At 42.4% G+C, this 27,414-nt stretch overlaps 1 protein-coding gene across 5 annotated transcripts in view; it reads left to right on the top strand.

Moving 5' to 3' along the window:
- The window catches only part of UTRN (utrophin), a 390,409-nt gene that overhangs the window by 12,941 nt on the left and 350,054 nt on the right, over positions 1–27,414 (top strand). For 3 of the 5 annotated variants that reach the window (XM_075088019.1, XM_075088018.1, XM_075088017.1), the window contains exon 1: positions 22,310–22,466. The exons of the other annotated variants lie outside the window; for them this stretch is intronic. In XM_075088019.1, coding sequence (XP_074944120.1) covers positions 22,373–22,466 — 94 coding nt within the window. In that variant the 5' untranslated portion in view covers positions 22,310–22,372. Of the gene's footprint in view, positions 1–22,309; positions 22,467–27,414 lie in introns of those variants that run through there. 5 annotated transcript variants of the gene reach the window in all.

Here is a 27,414-nt window from a genome sequence, read left to right as displayed (position 1 = left end):
AATATTTGTACAGAGAAGACTTGGTGGAAAATGAACTGGGGGCAGTTACTACTGGGGCCTAGATCAGAAAATGCTTTGGGTGCTGGGTGAGAGACTCCAGGGGACTGGAGCTGCCAGAGTGGTTGGGTAGAGGAAGAGACCGTGGCTCCCTACAGAGGGCCTAGATATTTTAAGGCATCTTCCTCAAACCTTAATTGAACAGCTTGAGTTGCAGCTAAGGTTGGCGAGTGGTTTGCAAGGGTACAGAACTGCTGCGTGGCTGGAGAGATCTGCTATGCCTCTCTTCAGCTGAAGTCTCTGCAGCACCCTGGTCCCCTGCCATGCCCATGGCCTTGGCTGTCAAGCACAGTGAAAAATGTTCCGGGGTCACTTTTTCCAAAATACAGTCATGGGTGGGAGGAGAGGGATTTGGGATGGTGCCCATCTTTCCTGTAATTGCATCTTAATTAAATCCCTCATGCTGACTTGTCGCTCTTGAAATGCCAGTTCAGATTTTCAGAGGGTTCAAACCACTGACCATTACCCTAAGGACAGGGCTGCAGCGTAGGGTGAGATGTGGCTGTTCCTGATGTATCACACAGTGACAAAATGTGCCAGGAAGAGCGTGAGGGGCCAGAGAGCACTGAGGGCATTTCTTAATAGGTCAGGCAAATCCCAACACGTTCTGGGGGAGAGAGCGTTTGCAAGCATTTCTGCCCTACAGATGTACTGCTTGATGACAGTGTCTAAGGCTTAAGGCCAAAAAAGCAGTTAAGAAGTTTGTCTGCTGAAGTTGACACTGAGACAACAGTACCAAAACTTGGTGCTGAGAGATGGCTGGTCTAAGCTGAAGAGCAGATTTTCAGTGAGCCTTGATACTTTTCCAAGGAGAAAGACATTGTAAGGTTACCAATCAAGAGCTAGAGAAAAGGAGTGTTGCTTTCCGTTTCCCTCCCAAAAATAAAACAACCAAAACAAATGCTTGTGTTGCTGGTTTTAGCAGCCCTCCAGCCACCACTCCTGTTGATGGCTGCAAGAGCGTAGCATTATCATGATGAACAGCCGTTGTGTTGCAACAGGGGCTGGCCTATGCACAGGGGCAATTCTGAAACTTTTGAACAAAAGCCCACTGCAGGAAAAAGAGGTATTTCTTGCTGTAATCATTTACCCCAGATGAGATAATGATCATGAAGTTTGTCTGTGTCACAGTCCAGATAACTGAGATGTCTAGAAAGAAGGGAAGCTTAGGGCTGTATATAGAGGAGAGTTATTGGCAAGAACTTGAGTCCATGTTTTCCTGGAGGAAACATGGGGGATGTGTTTGGAGAGCTGTTTCCTTGGTTTGCTGGGTGCTAAGCTCTGATGCAGGGTATGCGCAGGTCTGTGTTAGCTGGGCTTGGTGGTGCTCTGGCATCTGGTATGGAGGTGGCAAGTATGCTCGTAGGGGCATTATGCAGGGTTATCCTGGTCAAATGCCTCCTAGCTTTATGATCTCTGTTTTGCGTTCATTTATATGCTGTAGTCAATCACGTGAAGTGAATGATGTGGCATGCTGTGGTTGGCGTAGTTGATGTTTGACTCCTGGTGAATTCCTGGGTGAGGTTGCTGTCATCCGGGGCTCCTAAATCCCCACAGGAATTGTGTGATGTGTGTTGTGTCAGTAAGTGCAGCTGTGGAAGGTACCTGCCCCACAGAGGAATGTGAGTGTGGTACTTCTGCCCCAGGGCACTTTCACACTGCAGTAGCCCCTGCTTCTTGCAGCCACTTTAATGTTGCTCTTGAAACTGTCTCTCACTGGTTCACTTGATGCTACACCTAAATTAAGGGTTACTGGGTTAAATCAGGGATCACTCTATCATGTAATGTCCACTTCTGAGGCAGAATATATTTTCTTCAACAGGAACTGGGGTAGAAGAGGAAGAGGGGCGTGTAATACTTGGTGCATCCCATGGTTTGTGGCTTTACGAATAGGGAACATAATTCAACAGCAATGTATTTGTGGTGTTCTGGGCAAAATATCACATGTGATGTAGTGGTTTCTCTGTCTATTAACTGGGCAGGGTGCCTTTAGTGCTGAGGAAACTGGCATGAAAACAGTGAAGGGTCCCAGAAACTCTGACCTGTTGTAGGCATGTCAAATTTGCTTTTACTCTCTGTCTCTTTCCAGTACCATGTTGAAGAGGTCTTGGGCTGTTGTATTCATCCTTAAAGGATTCAGTGGCCTTAGTTTAGGTGATTAAATTGCGTTTCAGGTAGAAGTCTGTGGTTGACAGTTCAGTCCTCTCTGAACTAGTCCAAATCTGTTTAAAGCCTTTGCAGAAACTAAGATGACCGCAAATCTTGCGACTGGAGCTGGCCAGGAAACAGTAATTCGTGCTGGGTAATGAACTTGCATGGAGGTTTTGGTTCTAGGGTGATTTGGGCAGGAAAAATGAAAGCTTGGAATTTACTGCTGATTGTTGTCTTGGAAGTCCTGATGCTTCTTTTCCTCTGCAGCACTGCCTTACTGCCAGTGGGCAGGGGGAGCTGGGATGGAGCAGCAACCATTAGCCAGGTGGTTAAAATTGACTGTGACTACATGATCTGGTAAATTGACTATGAGAAATGAAGACTCCTTAGGAATGTCTTGCTTATTTATTGATTTTTTACCACACTAGTTCTCGGCACCTTTTGTTATAGCTTCTTATTTTGGCCCTGCTGTCTCTGGCTTTAACTTGTATGGGGAGACAAGTATCATAAAAATACATGAAAATGTAAGGTTCAGTGGAACTCTGTTTTCCTGCTTGGGGAAAGAAGGAAGCAGGTAAAGAACATGAGTTCTGATGTACTGCACTGTTGGAAGATGCTCACGTACTGCAGTGGCCATGAGAAACAAAAATTTATGTGGCCTAGGACTAGTGCAACCTGATCATGAAAGTATTCTGCATAATTTGTGTGGGCATGGGAGGGAGGAGAGAAATTGTGAAATGAATTGTAATTCCTTATACTTAAAGTTTGAAAAGTCGTATGGATTTGGGTCCTAATGTGCACTGAACTGACACTTTTTTCCCGTTATACCAAAATGCACACAATTGGTTTCTTTCCTCCTAGTGATTGAGGACAGAAGGCAGAAAAAGGGTTTTTGTTCCTCATAAGATATTATGTCTGCCTGGTATTCTCATTTGCAATAAGGCTCCTTTCATACTATTCCAGCACTCGAAAAGGACCTTAACTCGCTATCCTATTAAGAACCTATTGTGCTGCCAGAAAAATGTAAAGAGGCTGTAGACATTTGGGGTTCAACGCTCATTTACAGTACAATGAAGAAAAAGGAAATAATACATTCTTGGCTCTCCTGAATTTAGCAGAGCCAAAAGGTTATCAGCTGACAGAGTAGATGAGTTGTGATTATGATAACTAATGTTACTGGAAGTCTTTAAAAAGCAATTGAATTAATTATGTTTGATCTCGGTGAGAATCTGTGGCTGTTGGGATGGATTTTGATCTGTATCTATTATCTGGGATGCAGCGTGGTATAAGTGGGGGAAAAATAATGTGTGTGAATTGTGTGAGACTTGTCTTTTTGTCTGCTTTGTATTTGTATTGTGGCATACGTAATAGAGAATATACTATTTCTTCCTTTTTATTCCTCTCCTTTTGGATGAATAAATTGAACTCTGCTACAGTTTGGAATCGGCAAGGTATCATAAAAGCCTTTCTTGAAAGTCTAGCAAATTATAAAATCTAATTTCAGTGACAATTAGAGTATGATGTAGAATTTGCCCCTTCTGTGTAAGGTGGATATAGTTAAGAGTTATAAAGCTATTTTGCAGACTGTTATTTTTAGACATAAGTGTTCAATTAACGTACAGCACAGGAACAAAAGAGAAGTTCTGTTTAAATTACTGTTTTTAACTAAGGTATCCTTTGACTATCTTAATCAAGGGGGACAAGATAAAGTTTTTATTATATATAGAATTCCTTTCTTAACATGTCTTTAGACATTTTTTCCCTACCTCCTTCTGCAGCAGGACTTGGAAGGCCAAGAATACAGCTGAGGGGTGGGTGGGTCAGCCAGATCATGTGTTCCAGAGTCATCCAGCGTGTTATAGGTAATAATCTGCTGTTTATTTAAATATTGGTGGCATCAATAGGTAACCTGCTGCTTTACCATTCCAGAGCAAAATAGTGCTCTGCACTTTTTGCAGAGTAAGAGCAAGCAGGTTTAATTATATCTCAATAATGAAGGGTGGTGTATTAATACAAGGTGAGTGGATTGTTCTTTGCGAAAAACTTATCAAGGCCTGATCTGATGATTGTAATTGGTCTTTTTCATAAGTGGAACTAGTTGAACAAGTCCTCTCAGCTCTAAGTAATTTTTTGAAGTCCTATTTCAAATTTCCTGCTGTAGAATAAAAAACTGAATATGAATAGCCACATATTTAGTTTTGAAGAAGATTTATTTTAAATTCCCATTCAAGTAAGAATATATATGTGCAAGAGTACTTTTAAAATTACATCCTCAAGGAAAATATATTTATATAATGTGAAGCTAGGTGAAATAATGGTGAAAATATCACCTTGGCCTTGAGTTCTTTGGTTTTTAATCCCTAAAATGAGAAGATTTGCCTCTTGACAATGGATGAAAAGTGAACAAACTGGCATCTGATATTTTTTTCCTTCATGCCTACTCCTGTCTCCCAGAATGTGTTTAGTGAACGACAAGCCTGTCCGTTCCCAAACTTATTTTAGCTTTGGGCTGATGTGCATATAGTGCTTGACCTGGTCATCATTAGTGGAAGATGTGGATGGCTATCTTTAGCCTTGTTTAGCTTCTGTGGTTAGCTGGGATGTCACATGCTAAGCTTTCATGATGGTCTTTTGGTGTTTTTTGTCAGTACTTGAGGGATTATTGAAGCATAGGGTGGTCACCTTTCCATCTGTCCCCTTGCAACTATTCATATAGAAACTCATCCTGACATGAATTTTTCAGGTCTGTTTTTGGATTGTTGGGTAAAAAATGTGGAAGCAGTAGCCAATGAGCTTTACACTCTGTCTACAAGGAAAACTTTGGGGTTCCTGCTTTAGGCAGCTAAGTAACAAGGGATAAAAATGTCCTTGGGTGACCAATATCGCTTGCTTTTTCTTGGAATTTTTTTTTTCCTGCCTTCGTGGAACTTTGTCGAATTCTTGGAAAAACTTGTAGACACTGATCTTGCATTTCCATCCCAGGGTAGGGTGTTAGTGCAGTGAGCTAAGCATGAATGTAGCTGTGTAGCTACAGAAGAGTGTGTTCCCTTACAGCAGTTAGTCAAGAGTATCTTTGAATATTTATATGGTGAATTAACACCATGGTGTACAGGAGGTTTGGCAGAAAATCTTTCAGGATCTTGCAAGCTGCTCCATGCATAGTGCAGAACACATTAAAAAAACGGGACATATAAAATGTGCTGAATAAGGATGTTGAGAGTTGAATCTGGCAGCATGTGATTTTGCAAAGGAGTCTTGTGTAGTGGATTATCATTTATTTGATCAGACCTTTATTTTAAAAAATGGTTATACAGGGGAAAAGCTTTGTATCTCCTCTGATAGATATCTACGTTTCACTGAAATTCAAGCAGTTGTATTTTGTAGACCTTATTAAAGGTTTTTCATAAGTTGCAAGTTGTCCTCAGCTTTGATAAATCTGTTGGTCTGTTCTGAATTGTTAGTGGCATTAATGTGCTGTAGAAAGAAAAGTTCTCACTTTCCAGTTGAAGTGAAATTCTTCATTTTATGGCAAGATGTGAAGAGTGCTCACTTCCTTTCCTTAATTTTTCTGAGCTGACTTTCTTCTTAGAATGGCCTTGTTCTCTTGTGGCAACCTGCCTGGATGGAGGAGGAGCCTGTGCTGGGGACGAGGAATAATTTGCTTTGAAGAACAAAGTTTGGCAAATCTAGAAGAGTGATGGAGATCATAAAAATCAGAACATCACGGCTGGTAGTTGGAAATCACTTGATATACGGCAGCAGTGGCATTGCCAGGTGGAATTCTTCAGTTGGGTAAGGGTGGAGTAATTCCATCTTAGCACCTCCCTAGGTTCCTTTGTGTGTGGGTCACACCTGTCCCACTGTTCTCTTCACCCACTACAGGATGCGTGGCAGGTAACTCATGGGCACAGCAAGGTGGTCGATGAAATGCGAGCTGTGCTATGTAAGGTTGAGAGAGAAATCATCTGTGCAGATCTTCTCAGGTGGGAAGGTAGGGCTAAGCTTAACTGTCTGTAAGCAATTAGAATTCATGACAGAAGGTCAGGATATTATACCCTCCACAAGTCATTTCTTCATTAACCAGACCTACGTGAATATAACATGGTCTGTTAAAATTTAACCCCAAGAGAGGACTTCTTGGCAAGCTTTCTAGCGCACGAGGATCAGTGTTGATGCATAAAAATGGGGAGTAGGTAGAAATGCTTGAAATGCCTTAAAAGCCTCTTCCAACTTAATGTAAAAGCACAATGGCTGAAAAAAATAAAGGCAATCTCTACACATAACGTAGGAAGTGTTTAGTAAGCAGTTGTCTAACAGGTATTGGGTGATGGAACTGGCTGATAGAAGCTGTGTGCTTATAGTGTGGTTAAAATACCTGCAAATGAATTTGGATCCACTTTATTTAAGAACCACCTGTTTTGTTTCATAGTTAGATCTAATCTAGGTACTGAATTTTAGTATGGCTAGTTTTTTTGTTCCTTGAGTGTGGTGTTATTCTAGCCCTCTGTTACTTTGTCCTTCGCCCCCACCTTGTTATTTCTTATAGTTATTTCTGCTGAGAGATGGTGAGGGTGAAGAAGCAGCTGTAACTTTCCATGTGTTTAGTTTTCTTGAACTTGGTTCCTATTTGGTGGAATTTCTTGGACCACAGACTTTTCAACAACATCCTGAAGTCAGTTGGGTGCAATCTGTCAGTAGAGCCAACTGCTTGCAATAGTTCATCTCTCCTGTTACAAGTCCAAGTGCTGTTGCCTTGGGTTCCTTCAGTGAATGCCTGTGTACGTTGCAAGGTTTAACCTTTTTCTTGACTATGGTTTTCAACCTATGCAGCCCCTAACATCAGAGCTGCCCTATCAAACAGATCCACCTAAGGGAGGGTGTTCCTTAGCATGCACATACAGGTGAAATTTGAAGTGCTAAAGACCTCTTTATGCTATAATTATAATTTTGGGCCACCATATCACAATAGTAGCTATCAATTCTTAAGGAATTGTTTTCTCTGCGGATGAGGCCTATTTATGCTGCAAAAGTGTGTTTTTTTTCATTCTCGCTTGATCAGAAGGGAAAACTGTAAAATTTATGTTGTCTTTGCCTCTCTTCTGCACTATTGATTGTCACAGACCTTGGGCTTGACAAATGCATGTAATGTTCAGGTTATCTATAGCTCAGATCTGTGCCTTTGTAAGGGGAATTATCAAGAACATCCAGGAAAATCAGCCTTGATCTTTAGCACTATAGCCTAGTCTCTTTCAAGAAAACAAACAAATCATAAAAGAAAACAAACAAAAAAGCTTACCCTGACTTCCTGCTCCTTTCTCTGTTTTCTCACTGCAGATGTGGTCTAATGCCTTCAAAACCAAAAGAAGGTAGAGCTTTCAAAGACTAGTGTGTTCCTATAACTTGTTGTTGTAACCAGTAACTGAGTATGTAGGTGTCACCTATGACTAACTTTGTGAGAAATGAAAAAAGATTTCTGCTAAGTGGCAGAAATGGCTCAAATAAAATACTGAATACTACATACGTTAGTCTGGGATAAGCAAGGTGATGGGTTGTATGTGCTGAAGTTACTGTAAGGGATGGGGAATGGGTAGGAGAGAGTTCCAGGGAAGAAAAGAGTTTCTGAAAAAGTTTCATGAGTTTCAGCCCTCAGGGAATGACATTTTAAAAAGGGCTCCTGTTCCTACCCCTCCCCCTCATAAAATGAATGGTAAAGTAAATAAAAATGTAATTACACACCCCTAGCTTGAATGTTTCTTCCTGATATACAGAAGCAGAGCCACAAAATACGGCAGTGTTTTTAAGTGATGGAACAAGGTGCAATAGGGTTTGGGTTTTTGTCATCTTTGCTGTGTATGCTTAAAGATAAGAGACAGGTGTATGTAGATGCACATGCCTGTGCACACATATATACCTAGACCTACATATACTTTCCCTTCTGGGACTTCTACTTGGAAATGGTGAAAATCCTGAAATTACGCAGCCCTTCCAAGTTAAGAATAATTACACAACAGTGCATGGATCTGAGGTGGTTAGAAGTCTGTCTTTAATGAGGTATTTCCAGTTGGTTGCTTGGGAGGATGGTAAATCCTCAGGTTGTACTAAAGCACAGGTCTGCTTCTTCCATCTACCCCCCCCCACCCCCCCCGTTTACGTTTGGACTTGAATGGTAGTTTTTTTAGGTTGTGACGGGAATATTTTTCCTCTGGAATGAAATAACACCATGTGGAGAATATGTATTCTTGCTTATTCACTTACTTTTAAAAATAAGCAATGCCATAACTGAGCTAAAGGTAAATCTTCTGTGTCATCCAGAAGAAGGCTCATATGGGGGGAGAGAGATTCAGAAGAGAAGTGGTAGAAGACATTCTTGCTGCTGAATGCTAGCGTCACGTGGTCAGAGACTTCATGTAACAGGTACAGACAAGAAAGAGTGCATCTCAGGCAAAAAACTGAGGGAATTCAGATATGCAGCCTCCGTGGAATAACATTTATTGCCACTCCTTCCTGCTTCCCCTCCACCCCAACCCACTCCCTGTTCCTGGCCATCTCTGATACCTCAAATGAAAAGTAATCTGAGAGACTTCTCGTAACTATTTATGGATGTTGAGTTCAGCTACTCTGCATCCTTGGTAAGGTTAATTCCCAAAGCATCTCATGGATGTCTTTTTCTGACATCCACAGTTTTGCTTTTATGCATGCAGTGTCTGGACATTGGCGTCTGGACTCTGGAGATGCAGGTAGATTCACTGCTTCCTTCCTACTCTGCTGGAGGAAAGCTGGTAATTTTTTTCTACTTGGTCCAAGATATACTATGTCTCTTCTGGTGGTCAGGGTCTGAATTTGGAAATTCCTAGCTATGTTTTCCTGTCCTTCCAAATATTTCTGACTCCTTCCTTGTCTGTGTACCCTCTTACTTGTGTATATGAGTGTGAAAGTTGTGTTTGAAGTGCTCGACCGAATGAGCAGGGATAGTGGTGATTCAATGAACTTGCTGGAAAACGTTAGTTTCACTCTCAGCAAGAGCTCCCCACCCTGCTGGGGAGGCTTGCACTGTTCTGTGCTGATGGCTGTGCTGGGCTTGCTCCTGTGAGCTTGGCTTTGTCGAAATCAAAACTTCACTCAGCCTTTAAGTGTTGTGTGTATGATTTCCTTGTGGTTTCTGTTTGTAATGTGTTGTAAGTTCACTAGCAAATGCTCAGTGTTTTAGACAAGAGATAATTGCTTTATGATTTTTCCTTCCCTTTCCTGTAGGCATCGTTCATAAATCCTAGTCAAAGGTCTAGCAATAACTTGTTAATGCAAATATGAGAGACATAGTTGTTCTAGTCTGCCTACCTTCCACTTTTGTAATGGATTTTGTATGTAGACACAAGGGATGTATATGCATGGTGATCCATTCCTCTCCCTTCTTCCTTGTCAATCATTTGCTGTTACTGGCACTGTTTGAGTGCCAGAAAAGGGGGAGAGATTGACTTTAAAGGGCTAAACTCTTGGCAGCACTTAGGTGGAAGGTACTTGGATATTGGTGATCTGTCTAGAAGATCTTTTGATGAAGGGGATCTTGGCAATACATGTTTTCTAATCTGAGTTATGTTGAAGGACACTTGGCTTACTCCAAAATAACTTTGGAGAGGTTCTGTTCAGGCCGACAGTGCTGAAACACTTCTGTTGTGTTTCTGTGAAGTTGTGGATGAGATTGCTATTTTGTACTTGGCGATGTTTACCAAGCCTTTCTAACATTATCCTGATATGTGGTGTGTTTTTTTTTCTAGGATGATGCAGCACTCTTTAGAGTTTAATATCTGTTTAATTCACAGACAGTGAAGAAAGCCTGTTGCAGCTGCCTGTGATCATAGACTACTGCCAGCATGCTGGAATGGGAAGTTCTAGGCTAGAGAAATTTGAAACAGATGAAGTGGAAACTTCCTTATTTTTATAGTGGTATTAGCCATGAAGCGTATTTATAAAGTTTGACCTTTTTACCATCAGACAAAAAGCCTTGCTGAAGCTGTGAAACTTTTGATTGCCACAGGAGCCCTGTATAATTTCTGCAAGCAGCTGGCTGGATTGGAAGTGCTCACCTTCTCCACTTCCACACCCTGAGCCCTGTGTGGTTTTGGGATTGCTGCTGCTGCTTCGAACCTTCCTACTCCCCAGCAGCAGTAGCAGAACCTGACCATGGCTTGTACATAACAAATCTCTTGGCTCTTCTCTTCTGTAACAGAAGATGGGATTTAGGTAGGGGAAAACGTACAGATAAGCTCCGTGACCTGCTCACTGCATCTCTGATCCATCCTTGGGCTTTGAGGGGTGGGTGGGCCGTGGGATTGGTCATGGCCAGATGCTGTGGCTCAGAAGCGAGACCTGAGGAATTCCCTCCTGTCATCACAGCTGCCCTGGCATGGCTTCCCAGCAGAATTCCTGGTTGGAGCAGTGGGTTTAGTTTGGAAGTAGGCTGTTGTTGAGACTGGTTTTTCTGAAGCAATGGAACAAATGACAAACCAACTACATCATTAGATGCCCGTGGTGGTTTTGGCTGGAACTGGCTGTTGAGGGTGTGGGGAATTGAATGAATGGTCATGATAGTAACTAGGAGGAGCTCCAGCTGTTCCTGTAGTAGTCACAAAGTTCTTGCTGTCTACAGCTGGGCACGTATCCTTGTACTGTCCTCCTTCTCTACCAAATACTGAAATACATGGTTTGAAATGTGTTGGAGGAATTCCACAGGGGGAGGCAGTGAGGGCTGGGACAGGCCCTGGGTGCTTCTCTGGGCTTGTTTGTCAGATGGAGCTGGCAAAACTCTCTGTAGAAGAGCTGGGCTTAGCCAGAAACATTGTGTTGGGGGTGGCAATGAGTTATGGTCTAGCAGGCTGCTGAAATGTTGTCAGAGGGAAATGTAGAAGTTATGTTTATTGTGACAATGTTGTCCCCCCATATGTTTGCCTCTACCTGCTTTTGTGTGCTGGTGGGAGGAGTTTAGTGGTTGCACCTGGTGCTGACCCTGGGCATGTCTGGTTCTCTGCTGCTTCTCTGTTCCAGCTGCCTGATCTTGCATGCAAGAGACAAAACAGGGGGCTTGAAGTATTTATTTTCAGTGTTGGTAGGGGTTTATGCTTGCTTCACTGAGATTGTACTAGGATGCAATGAACTGGCCTGCCTCATTGATTTTTGACCCTCCTGATGGAGGGTCAAAATCAAAGATCTGATTAACAGCTGTATAGCCCAGGGGTAGAACAAAACAAGGAGGATCAAGTTAATTATGGTGGAATGGGAGGCACAAGATTGTTAGTGTGACAGCATCTGATGATCATGTGGGAGTGAGAAGACTGAATGAACTGTAACTTGCTTTGAGCTGATTATTTTTTTCTTAATAGTAGTGAGGTTTATGTTTGCAGGAGGAGTAATTGAGTTTATGGAGGCAACTGGTGAGAAAGATAGGTGGTGGAAAACAGCCGGGCTGGGGGCAATTAGTTGGATATAGAGGATTTAGGGTCAAAGCAGATTTCTAAAAACTGCTGGGTAATGCAGCTGTTTGGCTGCATCTAGACTAGGCCTACTTCCCAATGACCCAGGGCCTCCCATACGGTAGCACAAGTTTTACCAAAGGTCGGTAGTTGTTGGTTTTTGTTTCGAAGTAACATCGCAAACAACTTAATTGCATCTGTATGAAGTCTGTTTCTCAACCCTGCCTGTCTTCTCCTAAACTGCCTTGCTTATCTAGCAATCTAAGCTGTAAAGGTCTTTATTGTGGGGATCCCCTTTTTTTCCCTAACATGTTTATGAAGATAATATGTAGTGGGGGGTTGACTTCTTTCTGTGGCTCACCTGAAGTACTTTTGGCATTAGAAAGTGATTTTTGGTTTTTTGAGACAAACTTTGTTATAGGGAGTGAAATGTGTCAGAGCTCAAAGTGATTTTTAAAATCAAACAAACAAGAGCACCTGCAAGCAGATTAAAGAAAACAAAAAAATATTAATTCTATGAATATGGTACAGAGTTTAAAAAAAAGCAAAGCAGCAATGAAGTTTTATAATGCTTCATTCATACAACTGTCTTAAACTAGTACTGTTAGAATGGGGGAACTGCATAAATTATATAAAAGTTTATATAAGAATATAACTGTGGGAATAGTACAGTTAGATATTAAATTATTGGTGATGACCACAGTCTTGATGCCTGGTTGAATACAGGTATTACAGAGAACTCAAATCTAGGGCAAGCTGAAAGCAGTGTAACAAAGAGGCTGGAGGGCTGCACGTTTGTGTTTGTTCAAGTGAGTTACAACTGCCATACAACTTGTTTGTTTTCTGTTGTTGTTCTCCTTTATTTATATTGGAGTTTTACCAACCTATAAAGACTTTAAAAGTACACCTCTAAACAAGTTTAATACAAATTGCCTCAGTATTAGCTTTGTGAAGTTAAAGTGGCTTTTGCCTCTGTGTCAATGGGCCTGAAGAGAGAAACGAGGCAAGCTTTTCAGTAGCACCATGTTGCTGCTTGACAACGAGAAGTTAAGCTGGTAAGAAAATAACTATATGAGAACCTGCTCAGTGCTTGGTAGCAACAACAAAAGTGAGCAGGGTAGTAGGAAAGACAAGACAAAGCAAGGAACAAACTGCCAAACATGGTGTGCTGTTTGGAGCACTTTGCTTCGCGTGCTGGGGAGATTGTGGGGTTATAGAAGTCCATCTGCTGAATGGAGTGAGGGTCCTGAACACCCAGGATGGTGTGAGGTGTTTCAGAATCTCAGTCTATCCACTTTGATGTAAAAAATTTTCCTCAAAGTTACTTATTATATGTTCATGTACTCATCATCCATAGTGTACTCACTATAAATATATTTTTAAAATGCATGAAAGGAGTAATTGTTTAGTCAAACAGGGGAGGGATGAGGGATAAGACACTTAAGTATTTGCTTTTCTCCCTTTGAATTTAAAGGCTTCAGCTTTAAAATGTTGTCTTTTTCTTTGTAAAAGTGATGTGAAATTTTATTGAACCTGTTGTAAGGTTGTAGTAAATGTCAGATGGCTTCAAAACTGATAGTGCAAAATAGGGAGGGGGGTTTAGACTGTGGATGAGACTGTGCCTGCTCACACTTCAAGTTTGTATGATACTTCAGTAAGGTGACCAATGATGTTGTTAGTATAGTGTGTGCATCTGTATTTAACCCTTACATTGCTTTAAAATCGGCTAGTAAACATGTATATTGTTGACTAAATGTTAAATATTTATGTGGGAATGCTGTGCTCTGTGTGTTGTATCACAGTAATTGTGAAGGAGGAATTGTGTTTTGGGGCTTCATTTTTCTAGCTTGGGAATGTGTGTGATTTGCCAGTCAGTCTTGCACAGGAAGACTTCCTGGAACTTGCTGTACCTGTGGCCTCTATCTCAACCTTCACGTGATTTAAGCTTTAAATTCAACTAACGCTTGGTTACGTTGGTGGTGACAAAAGCCATACTGGTGGTGGCAGCAGTAACAGCTCATCATTGTACCATAGGACCTTGAGAGGTACAGATGGAGTTTTTGAGATGAGTACTGTGTGGTTGCATGCTAACTTCTGCATAGTATACGCTGGCTTTGCTTAGAAGGTTTCTGGGAGCTTTATTATGATATCTTAGTGGGTGGTGGCATTTGAAGAATAAAAGAATGCAATCCTTCTGTCCAGTGGAGCTTTGGTAATTACTCCTCCACACACTTGAGCTTAAATAACTGAGCCCAGTGTTTTCCATTTGACCTGGCAGAAGCCTGCAAAGGATATGCACAGAAAGCTTGCCGAAAATGTCTTGAAAGCAAGCGAGGGTGTAAGCATGCAACCTTTTGCTGGCTTGAAAAATTGAATAAATTACTGCCTGTCAGCTGCTTTCTGCTGCCTGGTCCTCTTTAAACCATGCCCCCCCGATGGTACACACTGGTGGGTTGTGTGATATTTCCTTAGCTGGTGTGGAGTTCCGTGAGGTGCCTGCTAACCTGGCTATTACTTAACCTCTTCAGCTGATGTGTGGGCTGGGCTGGACCCCAGCCTCGGTTTGGAAATCTGGGCAGGCGGTCTGAGAGAGTGTGCTTTATTTGGGAAAGGACGTGCACCTATCTTCTCACTGCTGTGGGATCTCGGCTTAGGGGTGGGTGTGTGTGGTTACTTTTAGAGAGCCCTGGGAATTTTTTTTGTGTTTAGTTGTGTGGGTCTTTTCTCTTTCTAGGTAATGGTTCAGTTGTACTATGTGCTTTCTCTTTTCCACGCTCTTTCCCTTGTCCCTTGATACACAGAAACGCTGTGCTAAACTGAAGAGCCCTCCCTCTGAGAGCTTTAACCCTGCTTCTGTGTCCCTAAGAAAGCAGGTTGATGCTGTTTGTTGCTGTGCTCTTTGTTCTTACCTGACTCCCATTGCCAGTTGGCAGTGCAGCATGGTGGCTCTGTGTTGCCATAGCTGCTGTGTGATGGTCCTTTGTAAACTGACCTCCGACTAGTTCAATAATCAGTTATTTTGCAGGTTCCACTAGGCTTGTTGTTTAACAAAGGACATGGTTGTACCTCTTTTTCTTGCTCTGCTAATTGGTGAGGGAGGGGAGAAAGGTGGCCAATAATTTCAACAATAATTTTAATTACGCACTTTTGGTATCTGACAGCTGCAATGCAATGATTTTTTTTTTTTAAAACACAGTCTTTGTGTAGAGTGTTACACCTACCAAAACATCTGATGTTGGATTATCTATTGAAATATACTCTTTGGTCTTGTTGCAGCCTTGGCAGCCTTAAACAAACATACACTGATTTGCAATTTGTAGCTGTTAAAAGGAGATCAGTGGCTAAAGGTTGTGAATTGATGTGTAAGCTTTTAGCAGGGAGTGCAGTTTAACTATTGAGACAAATTAACAAGAGGTACAGTAAGTCAAGTTAGCTGGAGGCTTTAAAGAGGATTGAGCTGGAGCATGTGTTTTGTGTGAGGATTTTTGGGTGATTTTCCTTTTGCTAAAGGGGTGTTTCATGAAAGTAAAGACTTACACTGTGGCATCAGAGTAGGTAACTTTAAGATAAGTTTTCTGTAGTTTGAAAAATGTTGAGGTGTGGCTCTGGCATCGTGCAGGAGAAGGAACAGAGTGGCTGGGCAATGTGTGACCCCCAGGGGCTGCGGTGCTGCTTTTGGGCCCTTGGCTGGGTGCATGCGCCTGGGCTCTGTGCTGCATTGCTGTGCCAGGTCCTGCATGCCCAGCGCAGCCTTCCTGTGCCGAGCTGAGTAGGTATGGTTTGGTTTCTTTTTTTTTTTTTGACTGATAACTGCAATGCTATTTCAGAAAGAGATGCTTGCCTTGGGTCCTTGGCAGGAGACAGGCTTATCCTCTGGGGAGTGGAGAGCTTAACTGGAGGTGCATTTGTGTAACTCTGTCCTCTATCTCTAATTGCTGTATTTATTCTTACAAGACTAACTCCAGTCAGCACAAAGTAGTTGAACTTCTCATATGTATTTGTCAAAATGTGCTGATGGACAAGAAGCTGCTTGCAGGAAAGGTGTCCCTGAGCAGCGTATGGTCAGCTACATAACCATAGGGAACAAACTTGGGTTTTTTTCTCCGCTTGATTTTAGGGTACCTCTGATAGTTTCTTACTGTTTTTCAGCTTTCTGGACTAGGAAAAGGCAGCCTGTTTAGCTTGAACTCTCTACAGTATCCTTTCTGTTCAAGGAAGGAATAGGGAGACTTGGGGCTTCTAATGCTGGCTTTCTGCAGATCCCTCTTCCTGGTGAGCAAAACTCTCCATCCCCAGCATGGTGACTGTGGGAAGTCCAAAGGACTTTGTTAACAGTTCCTGTGGAAAGCAGACCAGCTCTGCACAATGTTGTCCCTCTCTCTGCCCTCTGGCTTTTGTAAAAGGATGAATAAAATACATTGTTGCAAATGGGAAGGGAAGTAGACTGTCTGGGTGGGAGAAATTTAATGCTAATTTAAATAAGACTGATAATAAACATATATATTTGTGATAGCTCAGTGGCAGTACACAAATAAATGGTGTGCTCTAAATGGTACAGCTGAAGAGTTAATGTCTCAAAGGGTGCTATCTGATCACCCATGCGTTGTTGCAGGGCATTAAAAAAGAAAAGCAAGCATCTAAATGTTTGAAGCTGCAGTTGTTGGTGGCATTCTGCTAACCACTAATGCCTCAGTCGTCACTCTGGCTGCGCTGCTGTTGAAATGTGCCTGTGATAAATTTAACTGTGATTATCTCCCCTCCTTTCCCCCAAGCAGTAGGAGATGAGGGTTTTAGCTTTCAGAATGAAGGCTGTGGTTGCAGCACTAGCTGGTAGAGGCGTCCGCAGCGAAGGCCTGAAGGCTTTGGCAAGCCTGTGTCCTTGCTCCAGAGCTGCTCTCCAGGCTGCTGCTTTGTGCCCTGTCCTTCCCCTCCGCCCAGCCTGCGGCAAACCCCAGTGCCTCCACACAGCCCTGCTTTGTCTGCATGGGGAGGGAGAGCTGGGAGGGTTGGCTGCTCCTGGTGGCTTAGGAAGGTCTGTTGCTGTTCAGAGTGTGTATACATAGTATGTGTGTATATGTACAGAGGATGGATAGGAGGATTGCATCTAGAGCTTTTAGTCCCTCCTTCAACCCATTTGGTGGTGCCCAAAGTTAGAAGGTGCTTGGTGCTTTGCTGCTGTAGCTGGTGGGCAGGGAGGAAGAGACTCCTTCCACACAGGGGCTGTCTGCTGTAGGGCTGTGAGTATTTCATATTCTGGGTTGCTTTTCTGCTGTCGACAGGACTGTTCTTGTTCTTTATTAGTGTGTACCCTGGCCAGCAATTGTTATCAGAAGTACGTTTAAGTAACATAAGCCAGAATGGATACCTATGGAAGCATGCTCAAAATCAACCCACATAACTGCAATTCAGAATGAAATCCTGTAGGTTTCCCATTCCTTTGCCTGTATCTTCTAATTTGAAAAGAATGTATCAGAAGTCACTTTCTAAGAAAAAATCCCTGTGCAATTTAGAAAGCAGCTTTTAGATGTTTCTGTTCTTGGAGGTGCAAACTGGCATTTACAAAGTGAGCGACAGGAAAAGATACAAGTAAATTCTTTTATTCATATGCTTGTTTAAGCCACTGCTTCCCAAGCTTTGCATTGCATCCTGGTGTGTGGAGGGGAGGGGAGTGAGATGTGTTTGGGAGGCAGTGCCTTTTCCTGCAGCAGCTCCCAATTACTACAGGGTGTGCTGAGGACAGTGCTCTGTCCTGGGTGGAGTTGCCCACCAGCAGCTCTCTCCAGCTTCTTGGCTGCTGGGCTGATGAGCCCAGGCTCCCCAGTCTGGGGAATGCCTGTCTGAAAGTTAACGCCTTCTGCCAGGGCAAGTGGTACTGAGAACTGTAAGCCCAGCCCCTCCAAGCAGAAATCCTGGTGAGTGTCAGAAGTGATGGTGCCTCACCTGTGCTTGGGCTTGCATGCTGCCACTCGGGGCTCAGCGCTGGGCTCCTGCTACCATACATGTTACACCCCAGCATACAAGCATGCAAGCGCTGAGCTGTGCATCTGTCGCAGATTGATTGGGATTTGTTTTATGAAGGTGCCCATGAATGGGCAGGAACCTTGTCTCAGGAGGTCTGCTCAGCATCTTAAATGTAGGAGGAACCTTCTGCATTTTGCTTCTCATCTCCTGTGGACTTGCTGTCACTCATCTGGGCTGCTGCAAACAGGTTGCCCAGGATGTTTTGTGGAAGGGGGTTGCTGGTTGTGTGTTGTGGCTGGGTTTCACAGGTACAACTACAATGTAAACAACACTTTTGGAAGAATAGTGTGCCCCAGTTTTTCTCAGTTTTCACATTAAAAGTATTCCCTTCAGTATCTATACAAGAGACAAACAGATTCCTCCCCCGCCGCCCACTCCGCTCCCCCCCCCCCCCCCGCAAAAAAAAAAACAAACCGAAACCCAAAAAACTTTGAAAGAGTAATTAAAATTGTGGAGATTCTTGAAAGGTGTCACAATTTGTTATCCATAGTTGCTGCTGTTATTTCTTCTGCAGGATGAGTCAGTTGGCTATTTGCAGCAGCCACAGACATGCTGTTTAACAAGAACTGTGTGTTTGAAGTTTAGCATGGCTGAAGCGCTGCATGCTGTAAGGGTTTGCTGTTGGAGCTGCCTGTGTGAGCACTGAGAGTATCTGTTATTCGTACTGCAGTGCTCCAACAGCTGCCATACTCAGAACTATGTTTCTCTTCCACAGTGGTGAGGGCAGTTGCTGTACTGGTAATTCCCCTTTCAAGAGAAAGCTTTATGCTGACACAAACCTGCTGTGTGAAAGGAGGTTTCAACAGAAATGCTAGAAACCTCTTTGTTATCAGTCTGAGGTTGCTGTTGCTGCTGGTCTCCTGGAAGTAGAGGTTAACCTAATGACCAGTTTCCATCAAAATGCAACAGGCACTTGAAACATGACTTTCTGTTTAAGACCTTTTCAGCATCCTTCTTAGCATTGCCCTCTAAGCACCCTCATTTGCTTGCTCAAGCAAGTGTTGTGTAGCCTGTTAATTCAAAACATGTTTGTCAGGCCAGTGAAAAAAAGTCCTGTCATGTTGTTGTGGTGGAAATAAAATATCCTGAAAAAAATTATGGGGTGTTAATATCCCACTGCATGAGAAGCTGTTAACTTAGAAGCTCATTATAGCAGTGTTATAAAGGGTAGGGCAAGAAAGGTAGTGCAGGAACCCTACAGAAGAGTATGCTCCTCCTCTAGGAAGGAGGAGAAGGCTCTTGGTTTGTGTGTGATGGAGTTGGAAGGTGAAGGAGGAACTCTGCATCTCCTTGTTCTGTTCCCATAAGAAATCATCTAGGCTGTTTTTTTCCCTTCATAAAACAAGCCTTTCTCTGCAGACTTGTCTGGAAGGTGGAAGTTCAGAGCAGGGTTAACTGGGGCCTACTTGGAACAAACCTAGGAGGAGGGAGGCTGTGAAAAAGAAGCCAGTTTCCTCTTCTCAGAGTCAAGGCATTCAAGGCTCTTGGAAGGCTCCCAGAAGGCAAAGAAGAAATGGAAACCAATCTCATTCTAGACTACCTTGCATACAGGGGATTTTTTTATAATTAAAGGATGTTGCCCTCCGTTCCCATTGTTGTTTGCCTCTGTGAACTTTTATTTTATTTTGAACCCAGCACTGACTTCATACGTGCTGGGGCTGTGATAGAAAAGTGATCTTGAGTACTTATGAGTTCACCTTCAAATGAACAGATACAGTTCCCTGGGTTTTTTTCCCCCCCTCTTTTTCCCTTTTTCCTCTACCACTATGCTTTTTCACTTTCTCATTCCCTGCTGCGTGGACTGAGCTACTGATGGGTGGTGTTTCACATATGAAGTGTGGTGTTCAGTCCTTCTCCTCCACAAGGACTGAGTTGCCATCTAAACTCCGGTCCTTCTGAAAACTGTTGAAGTAAGCTTGCTGTGTGTTGAGCCTAGCTTATTCTCCATGCTTTGTAATACATGGGTAAGCATAAAAACATGTGATTTCTACTTACTAGACTTCAATTTAGGCTTTACTCTTCTTCTGTCTTCTCATTGTAGTCTCAGCTGGTCTGTTTGGCTGGTCTTTTTATCTTGCATGATGATAAGAAGACTAGGCAGCCAGCCAGCTGCTGTTGAACTATAATAGAGCCAGTGGTATGTACAAAATTTGGTTACTGCTGTCAACACCAGAGTGAATAAAAGAGAGCACATACTCCAGTCAGAGAGCTGCTAAATAAATGGCCTATTGAATATGGTAGTAGTAGGAATAAGACCATCTTCTCCTAATGAATGAAGTGGCTTATGGGTAGAGAATGTGCTAGTGTGTTGAACTCCTGAGTTTGTTCAAAAAAGGCAAAAAATCCTCTTCAAAAATTACTTTCCCCCAAAAGCTTCCATTTTTCTCTTGCTTATCAGCTCTTGTGGTTAATGCATGGATTTCACACCCGGTACTTTAGATTTTGGCAGAGGCCATAGCTTCACTTCTTAAATTCTGCTTTAAAAATTATTCCTGCCACCCTAAAGCGAACTTCTTTGCCGATAGGTTCTGAGATGAAACTAATTAATGATAATCTATTTCCATTTAGGCAAGAGATGTGCTATGTTTTAACTAAAAACAAACAACCCCCCTTATTAAGTTAATAAGTATTCTCAGTGTATATTCTTATTGAAATGTTGGATTTGCTAAGTAAAACTTGCTGTTAGATAAAAGTGGTTTCTCTAATGTGCACGATGTGGTTGTGGATGGCAGGCAGAGCTTGAGAGCTGAGCTTCTCTGGAAGCTCTCTGGTGAATGAGCGGTTTCACTCAGCCCCTCTAATACCTTCATGTTGAAGTTTGAGACCGATGGAAGGTCAGAGATCGGTGTTTCTCTAACTGCTCTCGCTAGCTGCCCACCCTTTCTTGTTGAGGAGTGGGAAACCCAGGAGTGTTGTAACAAACTAGCTGCCTCCTGAAACTTGTATGTTTGGCAGGCATCTGATAGACAGTCTTAATTCATTTGTGTACGGGCCTTACCTTGGTGTGGCAGGGACCAAGGTGAGATGACATATTGGATCAACAGGAGAGCGCTCTTGGGGAATGCAGACCAGTCTCCAGACCTGAAAAAAGGAGTTCAGGTGCTCTTGGTAAGACTTCTGGTATATGTGCATGGCTGCTCCACTAATTGTTGTCATATGCTTGGTAGAGTTGGCAGTGTCTTTTTGTTTTGTGCTTGTGAAGTGCTTGGCACAGTAAGGTTTATATTTGTATTTGCTATGGCAAAATACATCATAGTTGTTTCTTTCTAAAATAGGAATCCTAGATTTAAAACTCTACCTTTCCATGTTGCTCTTGTTTTTGTGGTCCACAGAAATGTTTGGATACAGATGTCTGGTTTAGCCCTCTGAATGTCTGGTTGCCCTTATTCATGGAAACAAAACTCCTTTTGTGCATATCTTTTGGGCTTCAACTTTGATAAATTCCTAAAATTTGAACAAAGAAAAAACCCAACCCACAAAAAAAAAAAGTAAGACTAACTTCTGCCCCCAGGAGAGTTTAAGGAAAAAAAATCTTATCTTGATATTCACCTCCACCTCCCCCAATGCCTGTCTGGTATGTGACACAGTAAACTAGCTCTCATCTCCATTACTATTCAGCTGGGATGTATTTAGAACAGTTGTCTGATAGCATAATACAATGAGACAGACAAATAGCATCTGTCTTTCTGCTTTTTGAAACCAGTTCTCCTGCGCACAACTCCTGGCCGTAGTACCTGTACTTCCGTGCTATAGTTGATCTCCTCTTGCATTACTTTTTTGTGACTATTGGAATTCTGTACAGTTCAATACCCGAAAGCATGTAATCTGGAATTGCGTGTCTTTAAGTACAGAATTCGGAGTCCTCTCAATTTGATCATAAAGTTGGCAACAGGATGTTGAAGGTTGAGGGACTGGATTCGCCTTCTGTTTCGGTGGTAAACACAGTTTAAAGGCTGACTCGTAAAATAACTGTGATGCTATCATAGCTTTGCATTATTAACATTCTGCTTTGCTGGGCTGTGGTCGGTCCTGTTTAGAATTACTGCCCAGTGGAAATCACAAACTCTGATTAGGCATGTCATTTTTGACACGGAGGCTTATTTGTAGAACTTCCTTTTTATGCTGAAATTTTGTGGTAAACTCTTGTGCTTACTTGAAGGCCATTAAAAGATGTGGGTGCTTACCTTGTAGAGCTGTTTCATATTCTATCGAATGTGTGGAAAAAGTGTTATGGTAATACTGCAAGCTTTTTGCAAAGTAAATATTAAAAGTACTTAAGACTTTTAAAATGAGTGTGGCTTTCAACCAGAGAGGTTGATTTCAACAGAAAAGGAAAATTGCCGCTTTCTTTCCTGTTTTCTGTATGTAGAATTTAACTTGCTCATGCTTTGAAAGCTTCTGTTTTCATAAGGGGTAGTAAAGCAGCATACTAATCTATTTTTGCAGAGAAAAAAAGCCTTAATTAGCTTGAAGTCTATTACTTGTTTATGTGCAGCCTCTTAAAAGGTTTGTTTCCTGAATGGTTTTGTCAGTCACTGTGTGGCTGGATGTGTTGAACCCTCTGAGGAAAACCAGTGCTTCCCTCCCCCTTGAATCCCAGCATGCAGTTCTTGCGTGGGTACTAGCGTGTACTTCCTCTGCATCTTCACTTTCCTGTTTTTCAAAGAGTGAGCTTGATCATGAGCCTTCAAACAGCCAAAAAAGTTGTGTGGACTAAGTACAAGGTTGCTGTGCCTCAGAATACCGACAGGCAGACCTGTTACCCTCTGCTGGGTGAGTGCATGCTTACTGATGTTTTCAAGGTTGTGGTGGATAAAAAGATCCAGATCCAGCCACGTGGGTCTGTTTTTCTTCTACACCTGATGCAAGCTGCTTTTCTTAACTTTGTTCAAGCTTGCGACTCTGACAGGAGCAGGTTGTGGGAGGCATGGCAGGAAACATCCAGGGAAGGGCAGTTTCTGTGGTGCTGCTCCATTGCAAGTGCTGTGCGAGCCCTGGCTGTGTCACCCCTGCAGCTGCAAGATCCTCTTGGTAATGCTTGTGTTGTGGGCTTCCCTTTCACCTATAATAACTTTCTCGTGGCATGAGTTCTATTGCTCTTCTGTCTGATCGAAAGTCTTCATGCGTAGTTCAAGAAAATTGGGGGCAATAAGTTGTGGCAATTTCAGTGTTTGCATTTTTATTCTCTGCAGTTCTGCTTCCTGTGTCTTCTGGGACTTTCGAATATACATACTTATCACTGTATAACACCCCTCACTTTTTTTTTCCATTTTGGTGATCTCTCTAGGGAGCTCCTGTAATTTGGAAAGTATATTTTCTGGGGAGGGGTGCTTTGGAGGAGAAGAAACTGGAGATGTTTCTTTCCCCTTTTCTTTCTGCCATCCTTTCCCATTTGTCCCAATTAAAATTACATGGATTGACTATTCTGCTGTTTTCGGACCAGGGCCAAATAAGCTAGATTAGCAGGGTAAAGGCAATTTGAGGTTTCCTGGTACCTGTGATTATGCTGTTTAGAGTAACTGACAGATGGGGGCTGATTACTTTGTGAATTGGTGTCAGAACTTCATGGATGCAGAACCTGCTGATCAACAGAGAACTTGATCCATATGACTTGATTTTTTTGATGTGAGTTTTCTTTTTGGTACAAAGCTGGAGTCTGAATATGGCTTTTTAGAAAGAGAAACTAAAATCCTCTTAAGATGTAGCAGTGTAACGGCTAACTTTAGAATAAAATGATGGGCTGGGACTCTGGTCTCATTTTTGCCTCTAGAACAATGAGGTGGATTTGGATACACGCCAGCGTAGTTGAGAGCAGGAACTTCTTCCTTTGCGGCCTAGTCCAAACTCTGTTAAAATGTCAAAAGTGAGTGAAGTTGCTTTTGACTGACTCTGGAAAGCTAACTAAATTACAGGTTGGAGAGAGCTGGTGCTCTTCAAAATCTGCATGTATTCAACCTGCTAATGAAATACAGCTGCAGTTGATCACTCTTGGAAAGTTACAAGTAGGAGAAAATCAGTTTGCTTGGGTTTTAACCTGGGCCAATTGTTCAGGGAACATGTTTGTTCTGGCTCTGTGTATCAGTGGGTTTTTTAGGATTATTTCTTGGAATTTTTTCTTTTATTGTATTTTCAGAAGAGCAAAAACTTGGAAAGTGTTACAACCAGCCATGCAATTAACTGGTAAACACTGCAGTTGTGAAACCCCTAAAGTGTTCATCTATGGGATAATGGGGGTGGGTGGGTGTCAAGCTCTGAGGCTTAGTGAATGTTTCTTAAGGCCTGTTTAACTCCCTATGAGCTGAGAACCCTCTGTTTTTAAAAGCATTTATATCATGCAATTATAATTTTTCTTAGCCAAGCAGCAGGATTTTTCCTGCTTATTTTTTTCAGAAAAAAATCTGAAAAAAGGTAGAAGGTGAGAGGCATGGAAGGAAAAACAAAAGGAAAAACTAAAGGTAAAATAAATGAGGAGGGGGAGAAAGCCTTTCTCCATTTGAGAGGATAGAATTTTCAATGATGCAGTACTGGAAATATTCAAGTAGGGAAAAAATGGGTGGAAAAGCTGGGAGGGATATGTATTTGTAATCGTTTCTTCTTCGTGTCCTTTGCTTTTCCCACAAATCCAGAATGTAAATAACAGGGAGACTTTGAGAAGTTTAGGAAGCACCTTGTGTGCAGCTCTCTGGCTAGAAGGTTTAGGAGTCATTTATTTGCCTGTAAATGCTACAGTGTCAGCAGAGGTACAGCTTTGGTTTTGTTGGTTGGCTGCTACTTGTGAGAATTGGTGGAGGCTGGAGGGAGGTTGAAGCTTGTGTCTGATAAAGTATGTGAATGTAAATGGATTAGTTTAGGTAAAGCCAAAATGAGTAAGACTCCACTGTCCTTTGAAGCATAAACAACACGAGCATGTTTCGTCAGATTGGTTTATGGCCTAAGACATACTAAATAATAATTTAGCTCACCTAGGGGGGTGTCACTCTATAAATGTCTGTCTCTTAATAACCTTTTAAGCTCTCAAGTCAGTGAGAGGTGCTGCGAGTGTGGTGGCACTGGCAGGCTACGTGGTGCCTAACTGGAGCCAAAGCTGGATCTTTATCTGGGAGGGGAAAAAAAGAAGGGATCTTGTACTTTTTTCAGATGTTCACACAAATGGGCTCCCTTGTTCATTGCTGTTCCTTGTCGTGGGAGGTAATTTATATCCTTCCAGGAAAACTTCTGAAATTGTTCCAGGTAAACTATTGGGCTATTTTGTATTTATATATACACATACTATATCAGTGTAGCAGCACTTAATGTGATCATTTTTTAAATTAGTTTTTCTACTTCAATTGCCTCATTACCCAGACCGATGTCAGTGTCATTTGAGGGGAGGCTACTTACCCTGTATTAAGGAGGTGCTAACAGATGCCAGTCTTGTAAAACTTTCTGAAAGGGGTTGCCCTGTGGCACTGTTTCTGTAAAATGTCAACTCTTGAAGCCAATAAAGCACTCTGCAGTAGTTGAATAATCTGTGTTCGCATTTTAGCAATATGCCACTACATATTATTTTGTGTTTTCATACAGTTGTCAACATAAGCAAAAGACACCAATTTACATTTTATTATGTGAGCTAATTGTTGTGCAGCCCCTGCCCCAGTGATTAAAAGGAGTGTTTTTTTAATAGCAGTAGGAAATAATGGCAATGACATGACTGAGGCATTTTACAAACTGATAGTTTGACAGCATGTCTTTTGGAACCCTGTGTTTAGCTTCTGTTCCCATTTGGGTCTCCCTTCTTGCTCAGATAGGCTCCCTTTGGAAATCCCAGGAGCACTTGCCTACAAAAGAAAAGCTTCTTTTCAGGTGGGCAGGAATTAATCTGTGTTCCCACAAGATATGTGCACTGATAGCAGCTTGAAATTACTTAATCATGAGAACACAAGCTGTTACAATAGTAAAAATAATATTTATTGTTCGTGTTACTGTAAGTAGTTGTGAAGCCCTGGGTTGGTTAGTTTGCTTAGTAGAGCTATGCTGGACCTCATCTGTTTGATTTGAAACAGCTCTGGCTTTTAAACACATGAAAATGGTATACTTCCTTTTTGGCGGCAAAGGTGATGAAGGATGTGTTCTGAAATACAACATAGTTGTAGATGAAATGCATAAGAATAGTAATTACACTGTATTACATAGTTACATTTTGAGTCTTCATGTGAACTGTTTCTCAGGTTCTGAAGGACTTTTTTAAACTCTTCCTATGTATATTAAGTTATTAAATACACATGTGTACTGAGAAAGTGGAAAATATTTTTCTGTTGTCTAGTAGTACTGTCTCTATGGTAAATTTCAGGGGAGCTCTGCTGCTGGATGCAGGCTGTGCCCCTCTGCATTGTGTTGGACAGAGTGGTGCCTGTGACTCACTTCTGCCATGTGGAGAAACCATGTTCCCTCTGGCCAGTGAAATAATCAGCTGCTGGTTCACTTTTATGTTTTCACTGAAATGTTCTGACCCTTAACTGGAGGGCTCCATATGCTTCCTGCCCTTGTCCCTGATGAATAGGGCAGAAATTGGCAGGAGTATGGTCTGCTATGTGACCTAATTTGTGTGGCGTCTGGGTGGAGCACGCTCTAATCTTTGCTAAGCGAGTGGCTGAGAAAGCAAATTGTGGTAATTCCCTGGTTGATCCTTCCAGTGGGTAAAAAGTGCGCTTGTGCCGCAGGGGAAGGAGATGCCTTGTACTCTAACACTTGTTACGTGCCGAGATGAATTTCTACCTAGGCGTTCAGAAAAACAGCGAACAAACGGTTCAAGGGTTCTCCACAGAAATTCGGGAACGTGGTGGCTCACTTCCGCGCTGTGCGGGGTGACAGTCAACAGCTTTCCCCCGTGCCTGCCCAGACCAAACCTGGCACGCAGCAGTGTGCACTGACAGCTTTCTGTAATATTTGACAGTTAAGAGTGTTTAGTATCGCTTGTGCAGATGGAAGCAGGATGGTTGTATCTGTCTTGCAAAATCTCACTACAGCGTGGATTTCATACTGCAGTTATGAAATAGCTCCTTATTGAGGCAAAATATTGCTCAGGCTTGCTTAACTGTTCTGGGTCTGACTAACCTGAATTACGGTGTGAGATATGCTAACTTGTAGTATGTAGATGCAATGTTCAGTTGTAGGTCTGGACAGATACTGAAACTGTGACCATGTAAAGATCACGCTTTCCCCGTTGTTCTGGTGAACTGGCTAACGGGGGAGAGCATCAAGTGTTTCGTAAAGAAATAGCGTGTGATGACCAGGCAGGTCTCGTTCCTGCCTGCCCCCTCTTGTTCTGGTGACTGGTTCCAGCCCAGCACTTTTGCGGGGTTGACCCTGAGTTGCGCATCTGTCCCCCCAAACCCAGGCTTCAGGACGGACTGCCTCGGGTCGGAAGAGAAAACTGTGCTGGGTTTCCTGAGCTGGTGGAGTCCTTAATATCACTACTTCTTCTCTCAGCTACACTTTTCCCTTACTAGAGTTGTATAGCTAAATCACTTCAACCTTCAGATTATTTTAAAAGGTTCTTAGCTAGTTTAGTACCTTGTAACATGAAATAGTTTTAAAGCAATTCATAAACTGCTCTGTGCAGACCATTGAAATTAACACTCTGCTCCCAGCTCGGCTATAGTAAAATCAATATTTACTTGGCCTGTGTGACCTAAATGTTTTCCTTATATAAAAAGACTTATTTCCACTGCTGCTTTTAAGG

Source organism: Phalacrocorax aristotelis, chromosome 3 (genome assembly GCF_949628215.1).
Source record: "Phalacrocorax aristotelis chromosome 3, bGulAri2.1, whole genome shotgun sequence".
Lineage (NCBI taxonomy): Eukaryota > Metazoa > Chordata > Aves > Suliformes > Phalacrocoracidae > Phalacrocorax > Phalacrocorax aristotelis.
This window is presented reverse-complemented; position numbering and strand designations above follow the sequence as displayed.